The following is a 27,500-nucleotide window of genomic DNA, read 5'->3' on the forward strand; positions in this document are numbered from 1 at the left end:
CTGGACGCTTCTATACCATTAGTTTGTGTATGATTAGACGGTTTTATTGACATTAGGAAGGGTCTAGAGAGGTCAGAAAATTACTGGTCTGAGTCTTTACTATTTTAATTCCCAACAATAGATTCTGAAGCTGTATAAAATCATCAAATAGTAAGCAGAGTGAATATGAAAACGCGTTCTGGTACTGAAGGGGTTAATGCGTGTTTATTCTTCTTTGCTTCTGGTTCTTTCCTACTTTCTTTTTCTCTATATTCGATGTCGTCTTTCTCTTCGTTTCGTTTCGTTCGCTTTCTGTTCATATTTGCTTATCAGTGTCACTATCTATGTTTCTGTTTTTCTTTGCGTGTCATCTTTGTTTCCTGACACAATAGTGTTTTTTTTCTCTGTTTTCTTTGTGTTCTGTGTTTTTTTTCAATCTTTTCATAGTTATTATACCTCTTTCCTTCTTGTATCGTCATCCCCTCATCGATGTTTCTTTACTTTTACTTCGCATTCTGTTGATATTTACTTAACATCTCTGTTCCTGCTTCCGTCTTGTTTTCTTTCTTTTCGTGCTTCTTTTTCGTATCGTATCTACGTGTCCTGCTCTCCATGTCTTTGTTTGCTTGCCCTCCATCCGCCGCCCACGTCCGGCTCAAGCATCGCGCGGTAAAACAAATAAAACCAGACAAGCCAAGAGTTACGAAACACTCACCTTTCATGTTCGCTTCTCCACGTCTCCTTCATGACGGGTGGCGATGTACACGTTGCTGCCAGACACTGTAAAAAGAAGAATGCACATAAGAACGTTTTAAAAGTAAGGGAAGCTGCATGAAGCTATGAAGCCTGAACGTGGCACTTACTATATACAATAAAAGGCTTTTGTATATTACGAACGTACACATAAACTCTTGAAGGTGCAGGAGGAAGCTTATTTTATTTTTCATCTAACATACGTATGATAGTTTGCATTCTCTATTTGTATCGAAGAGGGAAAGGATACACTAATACACTATCTCCTATTGAATACAACATTACTTTGAATAAATATTTTCTTTTCATTCTTTGCCTTCACTCTTTACTCACATTCAGAAGATGGATAACACACTAAATGCCATCCGTGGGAGACATTATGCAGCGCTGCGCCACACGATTCCACAACATTCATACTGCTTCCTCCCTTGTACTATCAATATCATCAGCTCTCTTTGATTACAATATCGAATGCCTTCCCCACCTCCAATGCTCCTCTTAGTCATCCATACACATATTACTGATCTCCCCAGCAAACTTCCTTATTCCTTCTCCGGGATTCCATAGTATTCACACTCACTCCCTTGTAGTATCAATATCATCAGCCTTCCCTACCTCCACTTCTCCTTTTGTCATCCACACATCTATTCCTGATCTCTCCAGCAAACTTCCTTATACCTTCTCCGGGTAAATTATACGAAAACCCACCAGTTTAATCTCTGAATCGGAAAAACCGTGAATTCCTAACCCTTTTACGAGTATTCCCGGGATTAAATTTACATAAAGAGAAACAGACAGGTATTCGATAAGCCATAAATAATATCGATGAAGTTTTAATTTGAAAGAGAAAGGAACGAAATGGTTTTAGCGGCGGTGGTGGTTGATGTATTCTCGTTTTGTGTATATACGAAGAATATCTGGTGTGATTTATGTCTTAATTATGTTAGTCCGGCAATGAATGTGTCTCTTTAGCTGATTAATTTGTTCCTATATGGTTACAGTCTCTCGGAAGGGTAATAATTCTGCCACTACAGCTGCTAGTTCATTGCAACAAGAGCAATAGCAACAACAGCAGCAACAACAACAACAGCAGTAACAACACTGCCGCAGCCACCTCCACAACCACCACCCAAAAAACAAGCAAAAACAAAAACAGCAATATCAACACCATCACAACCATAACCACAAACAACAACACCACCACCACCACCACCATCAACAAGAACAACAACAATACAAACAACATCTGACAACACCACCATCACCACCATCACCAGCAACACTAATACGAATAATAATAACGGAAACTTCCTCGATTAATCTTTTTTTCTCTCCCGGTTTTTAATTTAAGAGGCAATTTTTCAGGTTGCATTAAAAAGATGTGTCGGGCTTCCCTCAAACAGGAATTTCTGGGACCACATTTGCCATTCCCACCGCCACGTTCAACTCATTCCTTGCCTACCTTCCTCCTCCTCCTGGCCTCTTTGCAGCATTAAAGCGAACATACCACTTACAGCCCAGCAATTCCTCCTGCATACTCACGTGTCTGCTGTGAAATAAACAAAAAATGGATTAGCGTCATCCTGTTACACATTTTTTTTCCGTTTTTTTTTTTTTAGTTTAGTTACGTCATTTTTTCCTGTTCGTTATCCACGTGTGTGTGTGTGTGTGTGTGTGTGTGTGTGTGTGTGTGTGTGTGTGTGTGTGTGTGTGTGTGTGTGTCAGGAGGATATCTGCGCAGTATACTATCTCTCTCTCTCTCCTCCTTTATATCTTTTCCTTATCTCTTTTGTGTTCCTATGTGTTCCTTCTCCATGTTCCTCACCTTTCCCCTCTATTTTTCCTCTCCCAGTCCCCCTTCTCTCCTCCTTTTCCTTTCTTTGTCTCTCCCTCACCCTCTCTCTTCCGCTCTGCCGTTTCCTCCGCTCCTCTTCCTTCCTTCCTCTGCTCCTTCCACCCCATGCTTCAGGCGGGGCGTGGGGAGGAATGAGAAGGATGCGCTTGGTTCACAACATTGCCTCTCAGCGTTTGTTCTTCAAGAGTTCTTCTCGGAGTTGTCTGTTGCATTAATGGCATCATGTTCCCCTCCCCACCAAACCTTGCGGCAGCGTAGTCTCTCAAAACCTGATCCTCTTACAGTGAAAAAAAAAAAAGAGGAAGAAAAAAAGAATTGTGTAAAAGTCGTACGTATCTACGTATTACTGTCAGCCGTTCCAGTTTTCTATTTAAGGGTGCTGGTTGGTTAAGGTTTAAAGAAATACGTGAAAAGAATTGGGGTGAAAAAAAAGGTACTTAGGAAAATGACGATGAGAGATTTTCCTTTGAGAGAGAGAGAGAGAGAGAGAGAGAGAGAGAGAGAGAGAGAGAGAGAGAGAGAGAGAGAGAGAGAGAGAGAGAGAGAGAGAGAGAGAGAGAGAGAGAGAGAGAGAGAGAGAGAGAGAGAGAGAGAGAGAGAGAGAGAGAGAGAGAGAGAGAGAGAGAGAGAGGGTGTCTAAGCACAGCTAGCCAGGGATTTCAGAATGCTCAGTGACCGAGTGGAATACAAACAAACACACAATCAGAGAAGCAGACAGACAGAGGCAAACAAATAAACGGAAAGACAGAAACAAAACATATAAACACCCAAACTAACTAACAAACCAATGAATCAGCAAACAAAATAACCCAGACAAAGACTCAGGTATATAAACAAACAACCCCAGACAAAGAAAGGGAAAAATAAACTCTTGAAAACATCGTGGTGTGTTAAAAGAGAATATAATTTTTCATCCCAGCTCTAATTACGGCCGCAAGTTGGAAGGGTTGGGGAGTGGAGGGGAGAGGGAAGGGTAAACAGCTCTTAATGACGACTGGAGCTCGCAAAGGAGAGGATGAGACGCCGCTACAGACATCACAAGCTAGGACAGAAGCACAGTCTTCCATCACGTCTATACACTGAGAAAAATCATACGAGTTACCAAATGGAACGCCGCCAAAGACGTTCATAGCCAAGATAGCAACGTTTTTGTTTCTTCTGTTTATACACCACGACAAAAATAAGACGCTTCAGTGATAACTAGTGAAAGGGAAGGAGCTGCAGACATCATTATCCAAGCTAGCACCCTATGTTGTTGTTTCTTCTTTACACACTTGGAAAAATAAAGTTCCTAATTGATAATTACTGAGTGAGACGTAGCCAGAAATACTACTGACAAAAATAGCAGTCATGTTCTACCGTTTATAACAATGAAAAAGAATGATCTATAATGAAAGATACGAAATTAAACGCAGACTTCGTGAGGATAGATAAGGCCACACTTTTTTTAATCCTTCTTTGAAATACAACAAAGAAAAGTATATTAAATTAGGTGTAACCATTATCATTATCAGCTCTTACGATTCACTAATTTACAAAGGTCTTCATTCAACTTCATCCGGTTATCTCTGTCGGCCTGTCTATCCTTTGCAGACCAGTCCACTGAAACTTCTCTTTATCTTAATTTAATTCTGTCTAATCTTTCATTAATCATTTTCGTATTAAATATCTGAACTAGTACAATGTTCAATAGCGCTGAGTAGAATTATCTTAGGCTCAACAGACCTAAGCTTATATAATACGTTACATTGCTTTAAACGTAATCAGTACTTTTTAATTATTGTACACAAACCAATAGAGATATCATTATCATAATCTGCTTTTTTTTATCATATTTGGAAAAAAAAATTACACTAAATGAAGAAGTTATCACCCAACCATTATTACCTCATGGTGGTAATACTGCAGTGATGTCTCCTGTGACTATACTGAGACTTGTATCCCAGTTCAGTTCTGTTTACTCTATTTCTTTTAATCATACAAGAAAACAAACTAAATATAAAATCATTACTACCTAGTGTTTGCAATATTGTAGTGGTGCCTCTTGTGATAATACTGAGGCTTGTATCCCTGTTCAGTTTTGCATTCTCTATTTCTTTCTTTTAACCTTATAAGGAAAATTAAACTAAATATAAAATCATTGTAATATTGTAGTCGTGTCTTCTGTGACTATAATGAGGCTTGCATCCTTGTTATTTCCCTGTTCAGTTCTGTTTACTCTACTTCTTTCTTTTAACCACACGAGAAAAAGAATGAACTAAATGGTAAATATATCATCATTACTACCTAGCGTTTGTAGTATTGTAGTGGTATCTCAAGTGGTAATACTGAGACATGCACCCAGTTCAGTTCTTCTTACTCTATTTTATTTTAACCACACAAGAAAAAGTAACTAAATAAAAAAGTTACCCACTATTCTCTATTTTGCAATATTACAGTGATGCCTCGCGCTACAGTATATCATTATCTCTAGCTGTGTCTACTCTACTGTTTTTACCACACAAGAACTAATAGACGGTATATAACAGCAACTATGTAATCTGCTCTAGTGAGTGTTTAGGAAATTGCCGTGGTGTCTCGTGAGTGATTGTACCAAGACGTAATTTAGTGTTTGTCTATAACGCCTCTCATGTCTGTCTGTCCGTCTCTCTCTCTCTCTCTCTCTCTCTCTCTCTCTCTCTCTCTCTCTCTCTCTCTCTCTCTCTCTCTCTCTCTCTCTCTGTCTGTGTTCTCTGCCTGGGTCCGGAGCAGCCAACAACAACGTATTAGCGTGGTGTGACATACTACATTATAAAGTTTAATGAGTGTGCAGTGACTTTATACCTTTTGAAAGCTAAATTTAGAAGTACATTACGCTTCTCATTGAATGTAATGAGGCGATGCATTGTAATTTGTTTTTTAATCCAGCATTGTGAAGCCAAACAGCCAATCATTACAGGATTATTGAACGCAGCATTGTTGAGTCCCTTTTTTTTATACTCGTTGGCTGCCCTTCATTTACTGGATAGAAATTAAATAAAATAGGAAAAAAAAACTGTTTGAAGAAATCTTTGCGTTGCTGCCTTTTGTGTGTTCAGATCATTAAGAGATAAAGAGTATATGCTAATGATACTAATGAGTTTTATTATGATTATTATTATTATTATTATTATTATTATTATTATTATTATTATTATTGTTGTTATTATTATTATTGTTAGTTGTAGTATTAGTATTCGTACTAGTAGTAGTAGTAGTAGTAGTAGTAGTAGTAGTAGTAGTAGTAGTAGTAGTAGTAGTAGTAGTAGTAGTAGTAGTAGTAGTAGTAGTAGTAGTAGTAGTAGTAGTAGTAGTAGCTAGTAGCTGTAGCAGTAGTATTAGTTGCTTTAAATTATACGTGCATTTTTTCGGAGGCTTTTCAGTGTGGTGTTATTTCTGAAAGTGTGCACAAGAAAGCAGTGTTGTATCTAGAAGCCGGAGGAGTGAGAGGCGTGTGGTGAGTGTTGTGGCCGCGGCTGGTCAGCGCGTGTCCCTGGGGTCGGAGGGAGAGGTAGCAGGGTGATGATGGCCAAAACCTACAAAATTTTAATGAGATCCTGATGTTAGCACGGCAGAGGGACCTTGGGCCGAGGGGCGTGTTGATGAGTCAGGAAGGAACGCTCTTTGCACCGTGTTTTGAGGGGAGACTCCTAATATTAATGTGTTCTCTCCCCTACTAGACAAATTCTTGATGAACTCCATTAACTAATTAAGGGAATTCAGGGAAATGTGATGTTCCGATCTGTTTTATACGTGGCATTCATGTTTCTGTCTTTCACTACTTCATATTGCCTTATTTGTCTCAGTTTTCTTTGTAATATTTTGTTCCTGTTGTTTATGTAATTTTCGGGTGTTTGTTATTGGGAAGTATGGTAACTCAATTTCATAGCTTAGAAGGAAATGTGGTATGATAATGAAAGAAAAAAAAAACTTTCTGAAGGCAAATATTTAGCATGAAAAAATGTCATATACATCTTATCAGTATTTGTGTATCTACTGTTATCCATTCACTCTTCTGCCGACTATAAATATAACTACCCGTTTTACATATATGCTCACTCACTCAACCCTCCGACCCACGCACTCACTCACACACACACACACACACACACACACACACACACACACACACACACACACACACACACACACACAAGTAGTCTCCATTCAGTTTTTGCCAGATCTTTTTAACTTTCCCTTCGCAACTCTTTCCGGTTCTCTTCCTCTCTATCGCATTTTTTTCCTTTAACCTTTCCCGTGCCTGAAAACTTCCACGTGGCTAGACCTCTGGAGCAGCGCGGGTCTACATGGTCTCTCGCTGTGGGCTGGTTCTTTTGGGACGAATTGGATTACCATGTTAATCAGATTGAGCGGAAATGAATTACTGGGGATATTTCGACATGAATGACGGACCTTTGGGGAAGCAGGAGCAAAATGAATGTAGATGGTGGTCGACGGGGAAGGTGGAAAGCAGGGTTACGAGATTGGCAAGGACTGATGAAGGAGAAACGCGTGAGTGAGGACAAGATGATTGGAAGATTATTGGGTTTAGGAATGTAATAAAACACACTCTCTGGAGGTGAATTAAGTCATCAAGTCATCACAAATACTAATGCCTGGTTCAATATATGGGAAGAGGAATAAGAGTTAGGCAGCAGATCTGAGTAATAGGAGTAGCATGGATGTTCCTGGAGACTTAAAAAAGTGTTTGAAAGAGGTGGTAAGTGTTATGAAATTCCTTACCCGGGAAACCACTGAAAGGATATAAATATGTTTTTTTTGTAGTTACTGACCTTTCCTTTGAAATTTGTTTAGAATATTGCAACAGTTCAACGACACTACGTTTGATGCAGTACCATTCCTGTGAAGCAACTCAAAAGCTATAAAGTTTTCATCAGTTGCGGATCCCAACTCTTTATTTACTTGGCGTACATATAAACCTACATGTCTGTTTACCTGTATTTACTTGTATTTGCCAGAACCAAATTGAAGTTAATGAAGTTTTAGCAGTTAATGAATGACCTTTCCTTTTCAATTCAGTTGGCGGACACGCATGCCTCATATCTATTTACTTTCTGTGATTAAGGATACTCGTATGAAAGTAAAAGGTGGAAAAGCAGCAGCAGCAGCAGGAGGAGGAGGAGGAGGAGGAGGAGACGAAGAACAACAACAACAACAACAAAAGAAGAAGAAAGAAGAAGAACAAGAAGAAGAAGAAAAAGAAGAAGAAGAAGAAGAAGAAGAAGAAAAAGAAGTAGAGGAGGAGGAGGAGAAGAAGAAAGAGGAGTAGGAGAAGAAAAAAGAGGAGGAGGAGGAGGAGGAGGAACAGGCAGAAGGTAGGGTGACATGGAGCAAAAAGTAGTGTAGGAGTATATAGAGGAGTGGAAGGTGGAGGAGAGGGAGAGTGGGGTTTGTATAGGGGACGTCTGCATGGGAATGAGCCGCACCATTGACAGCGCGGTTGAGTTGTGTGTGTAGTTGTGTGCGGGGAAGCTATGCGTGGGACGTTACCGAGCAAGAAGAAACAGACCTTTCTCTTCCCTTTCTCGGAGCGGCAGGAAGCACACAACATGCACAGACCTCTCAGTATCAGACGTTAGTTACTCGATCTGCACTCCCGGAGAACATTTTTAGCTATTTATCTTGGCGAAACACGTCTTGGAACGCACTGTGGTGGTCTGGCAGCGGTACAATCGGGTTAGAGGTTACTGTTTATGGCTTCACTGTAATCAACGTTCCTGGCGTCATTCGTGTGATGGAAATAGCAGCAACAGTATCAGTAGCAGCAGTAGACAACAACAACAACAACAACAACAACAATAACAGCAGCATCAGCACTAGTACCAGTAGCACCAACGTCAGCAGCAAGAACAACAAGAACAACAGTAACAACCACAACAACGGAGGCAGCGATAGCAACAACAATGACAATAACAATAACACCTCCAGGGTCACCAGTTTACCATGCTCGCAATATTTACTGCCATGCACGTAATCCGGCGAGCGTCGCGAGCCTCCGACAGCAGAATTAACGCTTAGTTGTGGCGCGGCTACACGCTATCTCTCTCCAGCTTTAATGTCTTAACCTCTGCCTTTGCTAATCCTACGTCTCTCAGATAAGATAGTCTTGTTTATCACTTCACGTAAGGACTAAAGGATCTGCTGCCTTTTCCGTCTCTCTCTCTCTCTCTCTCTCTCTCTCTCTCTCTCTGGTTCCTTAGTGTTCCTTCTCCGCAGTTTCCTTTCAGTACTTTTTTTATTTGTGGTTTATGTATGAGGTGAAATTGAAGGAAATAAGGGGAAAAAAAAAACAATGCTGATGCTAATATCGCGGCCAGAGAGAAGACAAAAGACAAACAAAACGTTGTTGTCTCCTAAACTTCTCCTCTGAGGAACCCAAGTAGAAAGAAGAAAAAATGGATGCTCTCAAACTTTCCCACTCGTGTATGAAAGAAAATGTGTATTCTGGCTGAGAAGCATGATGGGAAGGTGTGTGTGTGTGTGTGTGTGTGTGTGTGTGTGTGTGTGTGTGTGTGTGTGTGTGTGTGTGTGTGTGTGTGTGTGTGTGTGTGTGTGTGTGTGTGTGTGTGTGTGTGTGTGTGTGTGTGTGTGTAGGTGGACTGGCATAAATAGGCTAGTATCTGTAGACCTTCCTTGCGAACCAATAAGAAGGTGAAAAGACGCAGATTTTCCGCAATAAACATGCTGGAGAAAATGTTATATCCCCTCCTGGAGAAGATAAGCGGAATTCGAGAAGCACTAAGATCCACATGAGTTGATAATGGAGATGAAGTTTCAATCCCATTTTTGTGCAAAGTTATGTGTGAAGAACCTGCTTCCCCCTGAGCGAAGCCATGCGTCCAGCAATGAACTGTGAGACTCCCTAGAAAGCGTCAGCAGTCGATGTCTATCCCCCTTCCTCTCGGGCATCAGTTTTCTGTATCTTTATAAACTCTCCCTCCTTGAACTCTCTTCACTTCTTCCTGCCGGTGTTTGTTCCTTCCTTTACTCTTCCCTTACGTATTTCGTCCCCTTCCTCACGCCTCGCTCTCGTTTAATCATTGAACTTGCACTTATACTTTACAAAAGATATCTCGCCCCAATGAATTAACTCTTGAAGTAATCGCCTGGCAGTTTCAGACAACGATCTTTCTTCGCTCAGTGCCAGACTCATTACCGTGTGTGGACTCTGCAAACATTATTCCCAACGGTTTCTTCACCTCAGACTCATCTTTCTCACCTACTCAGGTCACTCACCGGCGTCTTCCACTTCACTTCACCTCACCTAGTGTATTAATCTCACCATGCCTTACCTTGCCTAACCTATTCCATCTCAATAAATCGTCCTTCCCGACGAATCTCAGTGGCGTGTTGTGATCCTGTTGCTCTACCACACTAAATTAGTCAGCTGGTCAGTTAATCGATGAATGGATCATTCAGTTAATTAATCAGTCAATTAGTGTACTTTTCTATTGCTACCTTTGTGCATCTTCTCTCCTTTATTTCGCAGATTACATAAGTATGATTGTCTCTATTACAAGTATCAGCTATCAAGTGAAGCAGCAATTATAGGTGAAGATAAAAGATATGATAGAAAACGAGAACCTTATCAAATAAACGCTGATAAAGCACAAGTTGATTAAGAAGGAAACGTGGAAAATATACCTAACAGCAAGACAACGAATGCATTATGAGACTTCTTGACAATTTTAACCCTGGCGTGTATTTTCCTTTGGCTGGGAACAGATTAAAGGCGCTACAGAGAAGCACTGTACACATCATAGAATAGCGACACAGGATAGTCAGCATTTACTAAAATGAAAAAAAAAATGAAATAGCCAAAGCAGCTTGAAGGATGGACATGATAGAAGTTATGACACTCGAGAGAAAATTTATGAGGAAAGTCATGATGAATGGCTGATAAAATTCCTGCTCTTATAGGAGAGAGAGAGAGAGAGAGAGAGAGAGAGAGAGAGAGAGAGAGAGAGAGAGAGAGAGAGAGAGAGAGAGAGAGAGAGAGAGAGAGAGAGAGAGAGAGAGAGAGAGAGAGAGAGATAATAATAAAGTCATGGTTAAAAGTCGATTAAGCTTCAACACTCAATATGTTTTGCATCCTCCCTCATTTTTAAGTCCTCTGATCTACACACAATCTTCTTAACAAAGCCTGGTAACTGAGAACCGGCTGGCGGATGGCGAGACTTACGACTGAGGGAACACGACAAATACAGTGGAATCAAGTCCAGCTGCGCCGCACAACTTCCGTAATAATTTTGGTAAGAAATAGACTCGTATCTTCTATTTTTCGATCCTATTAGAAATCAGTCTTCCCCAAAAAAATTAAGTTATGTGAAGGTGATTTAAGGACCTGAGTTAGTGGAATTTTGTGATATTCCGCTTCCTTCCCATATATTCTTACTCTTAGAAAAGAAGGAAAAGAAGGAAGAGGTGTAGGAGGAGGAAGAGAAAAATGAGGAGGAGGAGGAGAAGTAAAACTAAAACACTTTCCTCTTATGCGAGAAAGATAAAGATGAAAGACAAAGACTAGTAGCAAAAGACAAGGATACAAACTTTCATAATTAAAACCATTGTCTTGCTGCGAAAAAGTAATACAGTTTTGATCACAGAATCCATAACCATAATAACAGTGAATGCCATGCGCGATCCTGGAAAAGAACTGCAATTTTCCACTCTCCCTGAGGAGCGTCGATGTCTGGCCAAGGCGAGGATAAACACATGAACACCACTAGATATCCTGAGGTGAAAGTCTGTCTGGTGGCGTTTCGGAAACTATTCTTAGCGCTGGTTTGAGACTTCTTATTGAGGACGTGTTTGTGTTATTTCCGTCTTAGTCTCGATGTTTTCTGCTTTTCTTCCTGCCCCTTTTGTTACACAGTGGAGTTTTCTTGAGCCTTGAGTTTTATCACCACAGAAGACGGATGTTATTCTTGCGTCAAGATCTTGGTGTTTATCATTTTCATGCCTTCCCTCGTGCATTATTTACAGAGAGAATAGACTGCAGGGTAATGAACGGCCGGAAGATAATTTCTCAATGTTCAGAAAGAATATAGGTGATATGATAAAGCAAAGTTCTGAAAGAGAGCGGAACGCTGGAAGACAATTAAGGCTCTGATTTTTGAAAGCTTTATTGGTGCCTAATCTCGACTACGTGGATCAGATACTGGCATTTTATAGAGGTTATTGAGATCATCACGTCCCGTCACTATTGTTGCTGTGAGCGGCGTGGACTGCAGGCTCATATCACTATTCACTGCTTCTACTGAAAGATGATGTCTAATCTTCTCCCTTCATTATTACAAATCTTGTAAAATAATTTCCTGCCTTAAAGTCTACAATACAGTCAGGAAACATATTTCTGAAGGATTCTTAAAACTCTTTATCTGCTTTTCACTTCTTTTTTTTTCCACTTGCTATGCGTGAAAGGAAGTCTTAACTCGAGAGGCTGAATGGCTTAACGATATCTTCATGGGCGTATCTCACGTGCTGAAACTGCTCATTTGCCTTCCCTCCAAGCGACTATTAATCACTTTGATTCATGGACTTTACTTGGTCGATTTCATTTTACTCTTCGCCAGAACTGGTTATAACATTCACTCTAACCTAATACTCTAGTGTTTATGAAAGAAAAAACACGTAGTTCATTTAATAACTTTAGAAAATATACACGCAAACTTTTCATGTGACAGTTTTAATAGCAACTTTCCGCTAAGTTTTAATGTAGAGCGGCGGCATCATCTTCATGGCGTGCTGTGTTGCTTTCTTGTACTGCGATGTGTTCTTCCTTTAAAATGCACACAGCTTTGCACTTGTAAAGATTTCATTCCATTGTTTCCGATGCAAGAAAAAAGTGCCTATTGTCTTCCCTCCGCGTCGCCATGTGCGAGTGGCCCTAAAATGTCTAGATGCAAACTTTTATCTCCTTCAATATTCAGTTTATGATATTGATTAACTATGTCATTTTTATTTGTCACACTTATTCTGGACATGATGTTTGGTGAAGATAGGAGATCGGTCTTCCTTTTTCCATCATTATTTATTATGAACGCTTTCCTACAAACATGAAATCCTATTCCAATACATTCATCTGTATTCATGAAACACATGAATTATGAGACTATGAAACATTCTTGTACTTTATGAAATACATGCATCTTGAATATTCAGAGTCGAAAACCTGAATGAGAAAGTAAGCAGTTGGGTAATGCCGTGAACGCGTATATCAAAATGTATGCCGTTTATCATCTTTATTTTCAGTACCATAAATTGAGACAACGTACGTGGAATAAGAGGAAAAACAAACAGTCACACATTATTGTTCTATGAATGGAAGAGTTAGGTAACCTTCGAATAAACTCAAGCACAATTGTAACAAGTGGCGGAAGTTATGTATTCTGTAGTTTCAGGAGACTTTCATACTTGGTGTTTTCATAGAGAAGGCGCATACTAACACAGAACAAATGCGAGAAACAAAGAGCAACGGTCATCCACTGCAGTAGTAATAATTGGCTAGAAGAAAAGTGAACGAGTGTAAGCAGACAGGCTCCCTCCATAACGTCCAGACCAACCTTTACTCTAACAAAGGCGAGCCAGCATGCTGCCGCGTTACTCATCATGCCTCATTTCTAAACACTCACGGGAGAGTTACAACTAATTACCGACACGCACGGGTAACTTAAAGCATTTGAGATCAAGCAAAATTTAAGAAATATTCCTGAAATTAAGAGGTGCGTGTTGAGCAAAACGCTTCGCCACCTAACTATGTCTCCCAATTTTATTCTTGAGTCGACGTGGCGGGCAGCGTGCGTTATCCAATTTAACACTGACACAAAGTAGGGAAAGTTACGACCCTTCTGGTGTAATGAGTGATAAATCGTAATAAGAAAATAAAGGCCACGCCACGTAAATCTGACATCACTAACTCCAGTGGCTGTTCTTGCTTGTGATCTAGAAAAGTTTACACGTTGATGTCTGTCCGCCTTGAGTAGTAAATGACCTGCTTCGTTATATTTCACCCGAGGTTTGCAGTAAGTGCAGGTCACGCTCAAGATGAATGGCATGGGCGCTCTTACGTGTGTGTGTGTGTGTGTGTGTGTGTGTGTGTGTGTGTGTGTGTGTGTGTGTGTGTGTGTGTGTGTGTGTGTGCGTGTGTGTGTGTGTGTGTGTGTGTGTGTCTGAATGAGTTTAATCCCCGACGTAGTGTCATGTGAAAGCAAGCACAACAAAACACTATATTTAATATTTAGAAAACTAAAATCATGAGCCTGTTTTTTCTCATTTCCAACTGTTCTTCCCGAAGAATGACTCTGACCGTGCCGGGCTGGATGGGGTTGGGTGGGACTGGGGAAGAACTCTTAAGTGTGACAGAATTTTGTCGTCCTCCACATAACGCTCTGCTAAGATTGGCTCAATTTTCAAATCTTTATACTTTTGAATACCTTTTTTTTCCGTGAGCATCAGAATTTTTTAGTATGTTTAGGATCTACACTTTCTTCTTAAAACCGACATCAACATTAATATATATTTTTCAATGCCATACATGTTTTTCGTGCTATAATTTCAAATTCATGTGTTCATTATTTAAAAGAAAACAAACACATATTATTAACGAAGCCACTAACGAAGTGTGCTGTGGCCAAACGTTGTTTCCATTGCATTTTTTCTCACATTCATAACATTATCGGAATTATTAATTTTACGAATAAAAAGATCATACGGAAAAGCCATTTTTATTGATCTAAATTCTATGTTTTTACATAATTTTACTACCTAACAAGGCAAATAAGCATTCATTCTTCACTGAATCTAAAATAATAAAGTCAATATTCAGTCAATTCTCTGGCCATGCATAAGAAAACATCGATGTTAAATTCATTTAGCTTGTGTGCACACCATTCGATACTCCACATACCCGCCCACATCCTGAAAATTACTAGGATTGTTCAAAAGGATGTAGCTGAGCGAGGCTCCTGTTGACACACAGTCACGCCAAGGGATGATGATGAGGAGCCACGCAAGACTTTGAGCGTCTACACCTTTACATGGCAAATTAGTGGACGCCATGTAGTGACTCGTGAGTGAACAACAGGTTCATCACATCTCCCTTGAAATGAATAAATAAGTAAATATATGTTAAAATAAGCAACTAAATCACTCGATAAACAATGGAACACTAAAATCTGACGTTGCAGGGAAAAGTTGACACACGCCATGTATCATAAAGAACGAAACAATGTATCGAGCCAAACCATCCGCGAAAGTGGGTCACAAGATCAAGTACAAAGTGAGGGGGAAGAGGGAAGGAAATACGAGTACGCCGAGGCAGAAAAAAATGGTAAAAGTAGGTGGGGTGAAAAAATGAGAGGGTAAATGGATATGGAGGAGGGTCACGCCACTGTGAAAAGAGGCAAGGGCTGGACACGCTTAAAAAGAGGCTGTGCGCTAGTGCTTACGTGTGATCTAAGGCACGTATATAAAGGCAACCAAAGGGAAACTGGATAGGAAAAGAAACGTGTGTGTGTGTGTGTGTGTGTGTGTGTGTGTGTGTGTGTGTGTGTGTGTGTGTGTGTGTGTGTGTGTGTGTGTGTGTGTGTGTGTGTGTGTGTGTGTGTGCGTGTGCGTGCGTGCGTGTGTATTACAGCAATGAAAAAATCCTAAAACATAATCGCAGTTTCAATACAAATAAAAGTTAAACAACAACCAATAACAACAACAACAACAACAACAACAACAACAACAACAACAACAACAACAACGACAACAACACCAACTATCGGCGAAGCCAATAACAATATCGGAACAATGAAGCGGGAAAACAATACCGCTGGAGTACCTTGCTTTCACCTGCCGGGCGGCGCCGAGCTCGCGTTAAAGCGCTGAGACAGGTGCGCTGGGAGAGAATAATCAGCCCAAGTGGGAGGCAACAGGTGCGTTAAAGGACAAAAAGGGTCGCGGTAACAATATGGCATTTCAACTTCATGCTCTAATTCAATGGAGGCGTCTTGTTTCTGTTGTTGTTTTTTTCTTTTTTTTTTAAGCATCATGTATTTGAGATCTTATTATATTAGTTTTTAAATTAAGAATGCTAATTTGTGTCTTGTTCCTTCCTTACTTATATATACAATTCAGGTATTCTTACTCCTTCATTAAAAGAAAACAGACATACTTACGCATCATGAAACGTAAACTTTACTGTAAAAACCCAACTTGTTCGTAAGGCAAGACTTTCCTTCGTCAAGCCATGTTGTGACTGATTGACTGAGTTACGTTTGTTTAAAAGTTCCTTAGGCTTCCTCGCTGTTACTGACTCCTTTAGTTTTCCTACAATTGAAGTTAAGCTAACAGGTTTATAATCAGTCAAAGCTTTATCCCCTTTCTTAAAGACGGGTACTACAACTATCCTGTCTCCATGTTACCAGTACCTCTCTTGGGTCCTCTGATTTCCTAAAGGCAGAAATTAACGGTTGGCTAATAACATCTTTGCATCTCTTAAGTGCAGTGGGATATTTTCTACCTGGTTCTGGTGGCGATATTCTTTTTATCCTCTTTATCTCCTGTGCCAGTGCCATTCTCTCCTTCGTTATGGAAACTATCAGCTTCTCATTCCCTTCTTCCCACACAGCCAGGAATAAAATAAACTCAGAATACGTACTAGAAAAAGCTGCAAATATTCTAAACCCCGTGTCGCTTGGTGAGGGAAAAGACTTGAAGACCAGAGCACAAAAGACTAACTATTTCGACTCTGCTCTGGTTATCACTCGGCGGTGCAGTGACCTTGATAAGACCCACTGAAACGGGCTGAAGGAAGAACACTGAATTCACGACGAGGGAGACCAGACTATAAACCTCCCAGACTGACGTGGATCGTGAAGCTAAGTGAAGCGAGGGAATTGAGGCGTTGGGTCAGGGAGGCTACCGACGTAAGCAATTTTAAGTTGCTGCGTTACCTCCCTTGCCAAAGACGCAACCCCTCATCCTTCCGCAACACGCTAGCATCCTATTATTCTCCTCCTCATCATCCTTACCTATCATTCTCCCTTCCCTTCCCAGCTTCTTTACCTCCTGACAAACAGAATTGTTCCTACCTTTACCTCAATATCTCTCTCGCTCGCTCACATCCCCGTTTCCTTCTTTGTTCTATTATCATCCTATCAGTCTCGTTTCTCCATAATAGATAAGGTTTTCTCTACAAACATTTCTTATTTAAACCCTTTTCCTATATATCCAAACAATTTTTTCTTATTTTCTTTTAATATCCTATACCTCAATTGTTTTGTATCCATCCTGCTTCGTACCTCCATTATCCTAAATTCCTTTCAATTTTTTCCCTCTCAAATATCCTTACCTAAATTACAACATCCTACCTTTTATTTCTCTGGTGTTTCATTCTGACCTTCAACGTCGTGTGTACAAGCTTTCCCTTCCCTGACACCTGCATTGCTACAAGTTCCCAAAGAGTTGTGGCATAGCAGTTCCCTTTATCTTGTTTCTTCCATCCTAACGATCACCAATACTTTCAAACATAACTACTTCGGCAGCATATATCCTCCTTCACGCAACTTTCACCTTTTCACCGCCAACCTTCCTCCTGTTATCCCTTCCTCCTCCTGGCAGTATCTCCTCTCTTGCTCCACTGCCTCGATTCTTTTTTCCTCGCCATGGATCCCGCCAGGATACTTCAGATCATCACCAACAGCACATGGATGGGTGAGTAGCGCTAAAATCATTGTAACTTTTACTTTCATTTACTTTCCCTTTATATTTTTTTGTGCCATTACTTCCTGACAGTTATCATCGCACAGCCGAGTATCATTTTAGCTTTTGGATTTTTATTTTCACAACATTCATGTCGTAAAAGGTTTTTCTGTTAGTGAAGTTTATTGTTTATTTTTTGTCATTTACTCCCAATAGAGGCCAATATGATAATAAAGTTATAAGGTTGTAGATATGTCATACTTGCATACATATTTTCCATGCTTTTCTTGTGTTGATGCTAATAATAAGGACCTTTATCTAATATCCATGTGCATTACAGTGCTTTTATATCATCAGAGATAAAACGTTTATGAAGTACTGAATATTTCACTTTTTATGTTTTATCCTGATTGCTTCGGCAAAGTAAATTGAGAATATCGGAGCAAAAATTCTTTCCCCGGATAAAATGTTATACAACTCTTCAAAAATTTTCCGTAAAACTGATTCAGCCATATGATAATAATTTCATATAGTAACAGCAGCTTCAGGAGGGAGGCCAGCTGCAGTAGGTGATCGTTGCGGATACATTTTCTGCGGCGCCGATAGAAACAACACCCTGGCAGTTGCGGCACCCACTCCCTGCCGCCCGTGACATCAATTATTGGTTGTCCCTCTTTAGCACCGCAGTATTTTTCTTGCATCAACTTTATCGAGAGTTCGAGAAAGTTTTCAGAATCACATTTTCCTTTTAACTGATGTTCCAACAACTTTACACTCGTGGAATGAAAATCAAATCAATAACAAATTCAACGCATCCTGCTCCAACCCCCTCCCTCAAGAGGCCCGCACCCTTGAGCCACAAATCTCTTCCCTTTAGTCATCATTTGCAGACCATCCAGTGTGAGTTACTCTTGCGATGGTCAGCTTCCTCTATGGAAATTGTTGCTTAAACCAAATAAAATCGCAGGAACACTAGTTTGTACAAATTATGTTAAAATCTTTTCTTTTTAATATTTACCGAGTACTGAATGATCTTAAAGTAAAACTCCTTTGTCAATTGTTAAACTATATATATATATATATATATATATATATATATATATATATATATATATATATATATATATATATATATATATATATATATTGCCTTGATAAATTACGTGAGCACAAAGGCCTTTACCAGCTTTCCCCTGGCGTCTGTCTCTTTTTATTGTTCCAGCTTCGATATGTTCAACAAACCTTTTTTTTTTTTTCTTTTTTCGTCTCGCTTCTTGCCTGGCCTGCCCTCGTTCTCCAGCCCCAGCTCACACAGCCCTCCAGGGCCTCGTGTATTTTGTCCTTATGTAAATCCTATGTCAGGCAATCTGAATGGGGCATATATTTTTCGTAACCATTTTTGTAGAATCCTAATTACACATTTTTGTTTCCCACGGTTTCTTTCATTTTAGATATTTTTGCTCTTCACGGCTTGGTTCGCCTGTACTATCTGTCTGTACTATTTGTTGTCTAAGAAGGTAGTCAGCGCATGACTGGAAGAAGTACAAGTAACACAACACTCGCCACTCGCTTTCTTTGACAAGAAGCCACATCAGTGATGGCCAAAGGAAGGATTACAGCCTTGGGAGTAAGACGCAGCAAAGCTGTGACACTGCATTACGCCTCCAGCTGCCAGACTGACTACTGCAGCTTCTTTATTTCTTTTATAACATCATACATGAAAATATCTAGAATATTTGTTGATACAATAATGTGATTGCAACACATCCTAGCTCTGCAATATCAAATACACACATAGTTAACTAAAACGATAAATCATTTGTTAGCTGACGGCTTCAACAATTGGTTTACAAAATTCAGAAACTCAAATGAAATCTATGGCTGTATCAAAGTGTAATGATATTTTTCCAAATATTTGTTTTTACTTCATGTACTGAAAAATGTACCAAGTGACGCATGCGTAGTACTCTCTCTCTCTCTCTCTCTCTCTCTCTCTCTCTCTCTCTCTCTCTCTCTCTCTCTCTCTCTCTCTCTCTCTCACCCAAAGAAGACGATGCCGTGAAATACAGCGCGTGTGTAACCCAAGCAGCAATGGTAACAGTTGAGTAGTAGCTATCCTGTAGTGACTATCGCTTATTTGGCTCGTAACTTATTAATATTATCAAAAGAATGGTTTGTATTATTATTTCTTGAAAAACCTGCGCAATACTTAAAAGAACTGAGGAAGACCTACATATAATTTTATGGGCTGTGTCATGCTTCAAAATGAATTAATTAAATACCTTCAAGGTGACAAGTGCTTTTTCTATCTTACGATATGATTTTCCAGGAATTTGTCATAAGCTGATTAGCCTGTATGGCAGGAATGCTTCACGTTCCTCTCCTTAATGAAATGGGATTGGCGTCACCGAGTTTGTGATGGCGTCACTCTTGTGAATGCTGGGTAGCTTACAGTAATCAAAGAGAAACTTACTTGTTATTACAGTTTCCATTAAGAAAGTGGCATTGATTAAATTAGGGACAGAGAGAGAGAGAGAGAGAGAGAGAGAGAGAGAGAGAGAGAGAGAGAGAGAGAGAGAGAGAGAGAGAGAGAGAGAGAGAGAGAGAGAGAGAGAGAGAGAGAGAGAGAGAGAGAGAGAGAGAGAGAAATGGTGGAGGATACTAACTGACACACACACACACACACACACACACACACACACACACACACACACACACACACACACACACACACACACACACACACACACACATACAAATAGAGCTCCGGACAAAGAGAGAGAGACACAGCTTGGCAATGCAATATACAACACAACTGTGCTGATGAAGAGACTGAAAAACGAGGATGTGAGAAGGAAATGGGACACCTCTTATCTTCCTCTTCCCTTCCCCTAAATCTCCACTTGGGCTGATGACACGAGTTCTCGACGCGTTCTGACTTCCTCCATCCCTTCCTGATCCGACCCGTGAAGTATTTCCCTCGCTCTCTGTTCCCAGCGCATCCGGCCACCATTCTCTCTCGCTTCCTCAATCTTCCTTCCTACCCAGACTAGACGTTCGCCATTCGATATTGCCTTAACCTCTAATCCCTCCTCTTAAGAGTCTTGTCTTTTGTCTCTATTTCAGTTTATTTATTTGCTCCTAATAATTTTGTGTATGTTTTTTTTTTTTTTTAGTATAGTTTTGGTGGTTTATGTGTGTCGGAGGGTTACTCAGAGGAAGAAAACGTCTAATTCCTCTTAAGAGTATTGCTTATTGTCCATGTTCCACTTTATTTTTGTTCGTAATAATTTTGTGTATGTTTCTTTTTTAGTATAGTTTTGGTGGTTTATGTGTGTCGGTGGGTTACTCAGAGGAAGAAAACGTCTAATTCCTCCTCTTAAGAATATTGCCTATTGTCCCTCTTTCTCTTTATTTGTGCTCCTAATATTTTTGTTTATCTGTCTTTTCCAGTATAGTTTCAGTGGTTTATGTGTGTGTGTGTATGTGTATGTGCGTGTGTGTGTGTGTGTGTGTGTATGTGTATGTGTGTGTGGGTTACTCAAATACAATAAATTGGAAAGAAATAAACGCTAATTTGCTGTGTTCCTCCTCCTTAAGAAATGGAAGATAATTATGTAGAATACAGTGTTTAGTGCCTCTTACACATTGGGTTTTCATATACTCGACTATCAACTTGTACGTTTCTCTACTGATATATTTCAATTCTATCTATCGTATTTTAAAAGTCTAAAAATATACCCATTAACCTTTCAACTATTAAACTCAAAACTTCCAATTAGCAAAACCCGTATTTTTTCGGAGCACTTTATACATGGAGGTAACGAGTTAATTGTAACGGCAGTAGAAAAAATGGGAGGTAGAAGGTGGAGACGAGAGTAGAAAAAAGCATAATGAAGGAAAGACCATTGAGGCGATAATGAAACGGTGAAATTGCCTTCTAATTGAGCCTTGGGATGAATGCAGCGCCACGAGTGAGTTTGAAAAGAGTCTCCGCCCTGCCACGGTGTTTGAATTTGTTGGCATCGGGTCAAAGAGATAGCGCTGAGGTGCCATTCATTATCTATCAGGTGTACTCGATAGCGCTGACGAGAGAGAGAGAGAGAGAGAGAGAGAGAGAGAGAGAGAGAGAGAGAGAGAGAGAGAGAGAGAGAGAGAGAGAGAGAGAGAGAGAGAGAGAGAGAGAGAGAGAAATTGAAACGCGTGGATATAATGTCAAATCCATATCGAATCCCATCTGTGTGTGTGTGTGTGTGTGTGTGTGTGTGTGTGTGTGTGTGTGTGTGTGTGTGTGTGTGTGTGTGTGTGTGTGTGTGTACGTTTCTCCCTCTCGTCTCCTTTCTCACACAACCTGGAGAACGATGAGAATAATAAACACACAATTAATTAAACTAATAGGAACACAGGTAGAGAAATATAAATAAGTAAAAAGGAGAAACATACAAATAGAGCTGGAACTCACAAAAGACAAACGGCATAAAGGTAAGCGAAGAAACACACCCACACACACACACACACACACACACACACACACACACACAGAATCAGATAAACCTTTACGCGCAGAAATAGAACGCAATGAAACACACACAGGAACAGAGAAAGAAGGAGACTAAAAAATGAAATGATACCCCGTTTCTCCACGCCAAAACCCAAATAACACAAACAAAAACTATGATGCAAAACTTACAAAACCAGCACTGCGGAACACAAAACATCGCAACACGGCACTACAGGAGGGAAAATGTGCCAGAAAGGGCCAAGGTCAAGTTAAGTCAAGTAAGCAAGTACGACTCAAAGTTCATCGTAGTCAGCAGAAAGGGAATAATTGCTAACACACTCTTGGTCGTGCTGGGGGTGAGTGTGAAGCCTCCCCTAGCCACTACACTCCTATCTCCCCCACTCCTGTCCTTCTACCCCTCCGTCCTACAGTGGTCTCCCCGACTCCAGCGTCCAACCGTGCAAGTCTGAATTAATTTTACTCCGCGGAGACTCGAAGGGAAGTCTGGTGGGAACTCAGAACGTCTTATTGTGCAAGGGACGTTTTAATGCACACGTAAACGGCCCAAGCAAGAGAGAGAGAGAGAGAGAGAGAGAGAGGAGTTATATTGCATACATACCATCTTTTTTTTTTTTTTTGCTGCATCTGATATTACGTACTTTCAAGATTACCAATTCTACTAACAGAACTGATGCACTGTGTTCAAATGACGTGATTGATATAAGAGTTGATTTCAGCCTGACTAAATTAACTTCAAAGCTTTCAGGTATCTCCATTTCACTTTTATTTTTCATGAAAAGAATAGAAAAAAAAAGTTTAGTGCGATTTCCCTTCATTTTAATTGACGTGAAAATAAAATGGTAGCAAAATGGCATTGATTTTTTACGTTCAATTTCCACCTCTCTCTCTCTCTCTCTCTCTCTCTCTCTCTCTCTCTCTAAGTAAATTAGATTCAGCGAGTCTCGTTGGAGTGGTTTATTATACAACGTGTGTGTGAGGTGAATTACAGTGAAAGATAAAGTGAGTTCTGATCTTAGTGACTTTTATGTAATTCAATAACATCTGAGTGGACAACACCTTATGAAACAGGAAACGAAGAGCTTAGTCGTCGCTAAGGAGTTCTACATCTTTTTCCTTACATCAAATTAATGACAAAGGGAAATCAGGGTTCACAGGTATGAGTTTGAGTGAGTGGAACAAATGTAACAAGAACTTACGTAGAAGGGGAAGACATCACTTGTTTATAAGGAAAGTTGAACAAGCATGACAGGGCGATAGGCAGCAAGGTTTAAGAATTTTGGAGGTCTATCTTTTGTTACTTAATTCCTTCAGTATCATAACACATTTTCATATTCATTATGTTTACTGTATGGCGATTTTATACAGCTTTAGAAATTTGCGTGTGGGGACTAAAATAATGAAGACTTCGGCGATTCATCTTCTGACCTCCATAGACTCTTTTTAATGTCAATAAAATCGTCCACTCACATCCAAAACTCATGGTAAAAATGCGTCCCAGTTCTGAAGATTTGGTGATTTTTTTTATTTTCTAATGCCACAAGTTCTTAAAGTAACAAACGCGTTACTGAAATGTCAAAATTCAGATAACACTGCGTACATCAGCGAAATATATAACCCATCTCTTTGCAAAACTGACATATCTCCACACTATTATGGCGGAATATTTTACTCTTAAACTTTCAATGTTCCTTTAACAAGTGAGTTTTTTGCGAATCTTAACGTAGGATGCTTGTGCTGCCGACTTTTACAACCTTTTGCATCTGGGTTACGTTCCACTCCGCTTTCCAATTTATCTGACTGTCCTGCAACTTTTATTAGTCTCTCAAGGTAACAGCACTCTGGCAACAAAAGAGCAACTCTCAGCCTTATTGTATTGCATTGCTGCATCGACTTTTGGAATCATAACAGTTTTTAAGACTAATTATAAAATCCATCTTTGTAAAGTTTACAGAAGTTATATATATTGGGAAGGAGAGAGAGAGAGAGAGAGAGAGAGAGAGAGAGAGAGAGAGAGAGAGAGAGAGAGAGAGAGAGAGAGAGAGAGAGAGAGAGAGAGAGAGAGAGAGAGAGAGAGAGAGAGAGAGAGAGAGAGAGAGAGAGAGAGAGAGAGAGAGAGAGAGAGAGAGAGAGAGAGAGAGAGAGAGAGAGAGAGAGAGAGAGAGAGAGAGAGAGAGAGAGAGAGAGAGAGAGAGACAATCTGATGGAGCGAGGAAAATAAATGAAAGAAAATCTCACTTGGAAGGAATAGGGAGGGGAGAAAAACGAGACAGCGACAGGAAGAAGGAAATAAAGCGTTTTGAAGGGAGGGGAGGAAGGAGGAAGGAGAAAGGAGGAAGAAGGAAGGAAAGGTGGGTAATGCAAGGGAAAGACCAAGAATAGATGGCGCGGAGGGCGAAAGAAGGGAAGAGAAAAGGAAGGTAATAAGGAAGGAGGAAAGAAGGAGACAATACAGAGGAAGAAAAGGAAGGAAGAAGAAAGTGGTGATGAGGAAGAGAGAAGAGACAGAGGTGATAGACGGCACGGAAGGTAAATAGTTGAGAAGAAAAGGGAGATAAGGAAGAGAGAAGAGAAGAGGACACGATATGAGTGGTACGAGAATAAGAAGAGAGAGGAATAATAGAGAAGGAGAGAAAGTAAGAGAAAAGGAAGAGGAAAGGAAGAAGAAGTGTATAAGAAAGCTCTATGAGGCAATACAGAAGAGGAAAAACTGGAAAACTTGAATAGGGATTGCTAACGTCGAGTAGATGTTAATGAAAGAGAGATTAGTAAAGAAAAGATTACTTAAAAAAGATGAAGACAGCTGAAGAATAAAAAAAAAAAACGAATGGATAATAAACAATACCGAAAAAAGAAGAAAAAGAGAAGCAGAGTCAAATAAAGATAGATAAAAAAGAAGAGAAACAAATAAACCAAAATAAAAGGAAGGAAACGAAGAATAAAAAAAAGGAAGGGACGATAAAAGAGAAAGAAAAAAAAATGAAAAAGAAAAACGAATTGAGGAGACGAAAAAAAATGAAACATCAGATGATAAACAAGGAAAACAAAAGGGGGAAAAATAATAATAAATAAATTCCCTATCCCCTTGAAAAACGGTCCCCAGGATAGATACCTTGAAGAAAAATACGGAAAAAAAAATAACTAAAAGCTTTTTCACTCTATCAACTACACCATTAGGCTGAGTAGAGTGGACGCTTCTCCCTCTCACAACCCTTTTCCCTGGGGCCTTTCTCTTTCACTTTCCTCCACGTATCTTCTTCTTCCTCCTCCTCCTCCTCCTCCTCCTCTTCCTGGTCCTCCTCCATGTCGCTTTGGCCCTCGAAGCGATCAAGGAGGAGAGAAGAAAAAAATAGAAGAGTTCCAAACAAAGAAAAGTGAGGTCAGCGTTACAAGGGTGATAACGTGTCAGGAGGAGGAGGAGGAGGAGGAGGAGGAGGAGGAGGAGGAGGAGGAGGAGGAGGAGGAGGAGGAGGAGGAGGAGGAGGCGTCTAGAGAAGTTATGATAGTTCTTGAGTAGAGTTCAATTTATTATCATGCGGAAGAGAGAAATTAATGCCTTGTTTTTTCTTCCCATTTAACATAGAGAGAGAGAGAGAGAGAGAGAGAGAGAGAGAGAGAGAGAGAGAGAGAGAGAGAGAGAGAGAGAGAGAGAGAGAGAGAGAGAGAGAGAGAGAGACCTAACGCATGAAAGAATCGTTCACATCTCTATTGCCATTAACACTGTCATCCCTCTCGTCATCACCATCACTTCACTAATCAAATTCTCAACATTTCTTTTATTTCCACATCCAAGTTTTCCACAACACAATTTTTTTTTTCTTTGATTTAATGTCAATAATAATTCTGAACTTAATAAAAAAAAAAGGAATATTTCACTTTTATTACATACACACTCGCTCATTTATCAGAAAGCAGTCTTTTTTTGTATCTTTCACTAATAATATAATCCTGATATTCATTTTCGCATACACAGTAACCTCTTAGTAATGTGAAGAAAGCAAGGAACTAAATACCCAGTGAATGTGATTAACAGGAAGTGTCTTGATGTGTTCACCTCTTCAGTACTCTCTTGGTTGGGGTCCTTCAGCATCAAAGCAAGGCATCAAAGGGAAGGTGTGTGTGTACGTAAGCTCAAAAACAAGCACATATGGATAAGGTTAAGCGCTAAGTACTCAAAGTGGTGGCAATTATGTAAGACTGATTTTTAGTACCCATTGCTTCAGTAGAAAAATGCATGCTACGTGTTCTTGTCTCTTTTTTCCTTCCTTTCCTTCTTTTTTCCTTTTTCTTCCTCTTTTATTCAGAGGAATAAAGGTACGATAAGGCTGCACGTCTACCCAGCCATCTGCGCAATAATGAGGACTTTTAATCGTGCGGCGTATAGTAATGTACGGAAGTCAAGATACTTAAACTCACTCCCACTGGTTTTGCATTTTCTTTCTATTCAGGCTGGTTCAGGTATGATGATGATGTATGCCGACTTAACCATCTACGAGTGATAAATATTCAGAGTATACATATTTAGTCCACTGTGTGTACTTTGAATTACTATGAAGGTTGTAATTCTAGAAATGGAACGAAGCTGCCTGACAGATAAAAACGAAATCAGACGTAAAGATTAACTATTTTGAGTCACGTGGTTAAATCAATGAATACAGCAGATCACTAAATGGACGCACATTGCCTCGAGGCACTTTCAACGTCAGGCTGAATGGCAATCAATTAAATCAAACATAAGAATAAACTACTTTAAGTTACGTAACTAAACAAAGAATATTGCAGCTAACAAAATCGATGCACTGTTTGAAGACACCTTTAAGTTTGCTACTCAAGGATTACAACTCCTAGCTGACTGACAGGCCACACTAAGCCCTTCCTGCACGCGGTGATGCAGTGACAGATTTATAGACGCGCGTTGGAATAGCGAGTAATATTATTAAGGGTTGAGATCCCACACGCCTCAGTATTGGAAATGCGCCAGTAGTCTGTGGACAGCAGCACATGGCGAGGGTGGTGAAGGTGACAGTAAGCAGCGACGCAGAGTTCTGAACATTTTCAATAACGAGCAATTGATTTCATTATAGTTTAGGTGGCATTACAGGATTTTAAGTGATGGATGATACTTAAGGCAATAGATGAATAAATAGATAATTAGTAAATAATCCAGTTACTCGTCCAACACAATTAAATCTTATTCAATAATGACCAACTAACAGGTGATTGGATCAGATCTGAAAGGTGTCTGCAGTATTGAATGACTTATAACTCGTACATGACATTAAGAAAGATATAAGGAACTCAAGGAACATTTATACTGAAAATCTACATGTAATCCTTTCCAACTACTCTATTGAGACAGACCCTCACTGGATTTTACTACGTATATATTTTTTTCTCCTAGATAAGACGCAAGTGCACATTAAATAGAATAATAATAATAAGCAGCACAGTAGTGAGTTACGGAGACAGGTTAGGTTAGGCTAGTTAAGACAGGAAGCCGCGGTGGTGAGTTCTATAAGCGAGACGATATAGAGAAATATTAAAACCAGCAACATTAACAGGACAAACATTGAATCACAGTGATGGCGCGTGATTACTATAATTAAGGCTTGCAAGTTCAACGAGTAATCGATCTTATTTGAGTCTGATGAGAGTAATTAATGTTGT

The 27,500-nt window shown here is 39.8% G+C and overlaps 1 protein-coding gene across 2 annotated transcripts in view; it reads left to right on the plus strand.

The window, feature by feature from the left end:
- LOC123515434 (putative neural-cadherin 2) overlaps positions 1–27,500 on the plus strand; it is a 367,250-nt gene that overhangs the window by 253,950 nt on the left and 85,800 nt on the right. The window contains exon 1 of one of the 2 annotated variants that reach the window (XM_045273999.1): positions 17,019–17,326. The exons of the other annotated variant lie outside the window; for it this stretch is intronic. Within the exon in view, the coding sequence (XP_045129934.1) occupies positions 17,278–17,326 (49 nt within the window). The 5' untranslated portion in view covers positions 17,019–17,277. Of the gene's footprint in view, positions 1–17,018; positions 17,327–27,500 lie in introns of those variants that run through there. 2 annotated transcript variants of the gene reach the window in all.

The sequence above is a fragment of the Portunus trituberculatus genome, chromosome 39, assembly GCF_017591435.1.
Source record: "Portunus trituberculatus isolate SZX2019 chromosome 39, ASM1759143v1, whole genome shotgun sequence".
NCBI lineage: Eukaryota > Metazoa > Arthropoda > Malacostraca > Decapoda > Portunidae > Portunus > Portunus trituberculatus.